At 41.3% G+C, this 2,525-nt stretch overlaps 1 protein-coding gene across 1 annotated transcript; it reads right to left on the bottom strand.

Annotated features, from left to right (window-relative positions):
- Positions 1-1,078: 1,078 nt before the first annotated feature.
- LOC100677001 (olfactory receptor 10T2) lies at positions 1,079-2,240 on the bottom strand. The gene has a single exon (XM_003414958.3). It carries the CDS (start codon positions 2,088-2,090, stop codon positions 1,143-1,145), a length of 948 nt encoding a protein of 315 aa, XP_003415006.2. The 5' UTR covers positions 2,091-2,240; the 3' UTR covers positions 1,079-1,142.
- Between the last annotated feature and the right edge of the window lie 285 nt (positions 2,241-2,525).

A 2,525-nucleotide genomic window follows, 5' to 3' on the forward strand; every position in this document is an offset into this window, starting at 1 on the left:
CTCCCAACCAGAAAACAGGCACTGTGCTAACTAGATAATTAACATATTAACTAAAAAAGAGTCTCAGTTGTCCAGATGAAAAACTCAAGGCTCACCAGTTTCAGTAGTTTTAAGTAACTTGTCTCAAATTACATAGCTTGAAAACTACAGAGTTGGGATTGGAAATCAATTATGTTTAGTGTTTATAGTCGCAATTATTACAATGAAAAGGTTAGATTCATATAAGTTTTATATTATGACCATTGTAGGGGTGGTCAACTGAAGCTTAAGGACATTCCTGCCTCTTCAGAACATTACATTCCACCCGAGCAGCAAGTATGAAAATGCCATTAGTGGTTATTATAGTCTATTATTAAAATAAAACTACATCCACTGGAAGGCTTAAACAAATCATCATACAGAAGCAAAGGAAAAGAAGAAATTACATCAAATTTACAATTAGCATCATAAAAAATCAACAGTTCTGGTAATATTGACCAATGTTTTTGTAACGGGAAAATCTAATTCCCTATCATTGAAATCTTGTTCTCGTTTCAAGGCCCAGCTCAAATTTTCATTCCCCTTGCCCCACTTACTCCAAAGATGTTTTCTTTCAGAAGGAATTCAATATTTCTTCTTTTGTTTCTCATAACCCTTTGTTGATATGCTTTTAACAGGTCTGATTATCTTGCATTACTTTTTTTTTTCATTGTTTTTCTTTCCACCTACCTGCTCCCCTACCTCCATAAACTATAAATTATTCATCTTAATTTTTTCACTTAGGGTAGAGCCTGACACACAGTGCATTTAATATGAATGCTTGTGTTCTGAATAAGATTCTTCCAGTAACTTTAGACCCTGTTTTCTTAGCCCAACTGCAAGAGCAATCCTTGTCCACATTTTGGCTTGGATATTGTGTTTTTCCCTTGAAAAACTATCATGCTTTCCGCTCTTTGTCAAGTGTAAGTCCTTCATTGACCAGGCATTGGATGATGTAGTCTGTAGAGTGGTCTGTACTTTTTCTAGAATGAAAGGAAAGAAAAAGGCAACAGTGGTCTTAATCCTTGGACACATTCCCCAAGTCATATATAGACAGACAAAGGGACAGAGAAAATGTCATGCCTTTGACTTCTTCCCTTTCTGATTAAATTTAAAATTTTCCTTTAGATCACCTTGGTGGCCACAGGCATTCGCAGAAATCTTTTCAGTGCAGCCTTCACATCCTGGTTCCTCAGACTGTAGACGAGAGGATTAAGTAGGGGAGTGACCACAGTGTAGGTCACCGCCACCAACTGATCCTTGTCTGAAGCAGACTTGGACTTGGGCCGAAGGTAGATGATGGACGCACAGCCATAGTGGACGAAGACCACAGTGAGGTGGGAGGCACAGGTGGCAAAGGCCTTTCTCTTGCCCTCAGCTGAGGGGATCTTCAGGATGGTATTAACAATGAAGCCATAGGATATGAGAATTAAAAGAAAGGGCACCGTGATAACCAGGATGCTGAGGCTGAATAGTGCCAGTTCTTTTACTTGGGTGTCTGTGCAGGCCAACTTGATGACAGGTGCCATGTCACAGAAATAGTGGTTGACCCTGTTGGGGCCACAAAAAGGCATGTCACAGATGAGGTTGGTAGCCACCAAAGCAATTAAGAACCCTGTGACTCCTGACAGAGAAACCAACCCCAACCCTAGCCTTTTGTCCATGATGAGAGTGTACCTCAGGGGATGGCAAATTGCCACATAGCGATCATATCCCATGGCTGCAATGAGAAAGCAGTTAGTGCAGGCAAAACAAAGGAAAAAGAAGAGCTGGGTGGCACAGGCCATGAAGGAGATAGTCTTGGTGGCTGAGAGCAGGTGGACCAGCAGCTGAGGGATGATGACAAATGTGTAGCAAGACTCAGAAAAGGAAAGGATGAACAGAAAGCCATACATGGGTGTGTGTAGCATCCGGCTGAAGTGGATGACAGCCATGATGGTTGCATTGGCCACCAGGATTGTCAAGTACAGGAGAAGGAAGATGACAAAAAGCAGCAGCTGGAGCTCCCCGAGGCTGGAAAAGCCCACCAGGATGAACTGTGTGACCACAGTGGTTCTGTTGAAACCTTGCATCTGGAAATCCTTCTGTGAATGAGTTTGGGAGAGACAAAATGATAACTATTATTGTAACAAGAACATTTCCCTATTGCCTTCAGTTTGAGTATCATATTGTCCAAAACAACAATAACAATAACAACAAAAAAACCCATCGCTGTTGAGTTGATTCCAATTCATAACAACCCTGTAGGATAGAGTAGAACTGCCCCATAGTGTTTCCAAGGCTGTAATCTTTACAGAAGCAGACTGCCACATTTTTCTCCTGAGGAACAACTGGTGAGTTCAAACTGCCGACCTTTTCGGTTAGCAGCTGAGCACTTAACCACTGTGCCACCAGGGCTCCTTTTGTCATATTGTCAGGCCTAGAATATAGATATAGCCTTTGATGATTTTTATAGGAAATTATTAATCTCCCATAATGGGGGAGTGGTTATTAACTATACTGTAGAA

The sequence above is a fragment of the Loxodonta africana genome, chromosome 3 (assembly GCF_030014295.1).
Source record: "Loxodonta africana isolate mLoxAfr1 chromosome 3, mLoxAfr1.hap2, whole genome shotgun sequence".
Taxonomy (NCBI): Eukaryota; Metazoa; Chordata; class Mammalia; order Proboscidea; family Elephantidae; genus Loxodonta; species Loxodonta africana.

Bases quoted from the DNA above. Each gene is read 5' to 3' on its own strand.
- LOC100677001 (XM_003414958.3), bottom strand. From the start codon at position 2,090: ATGCAAGGTTTCAACAGAACCACTGTGGTCACACAGTTCATCCTGGTG.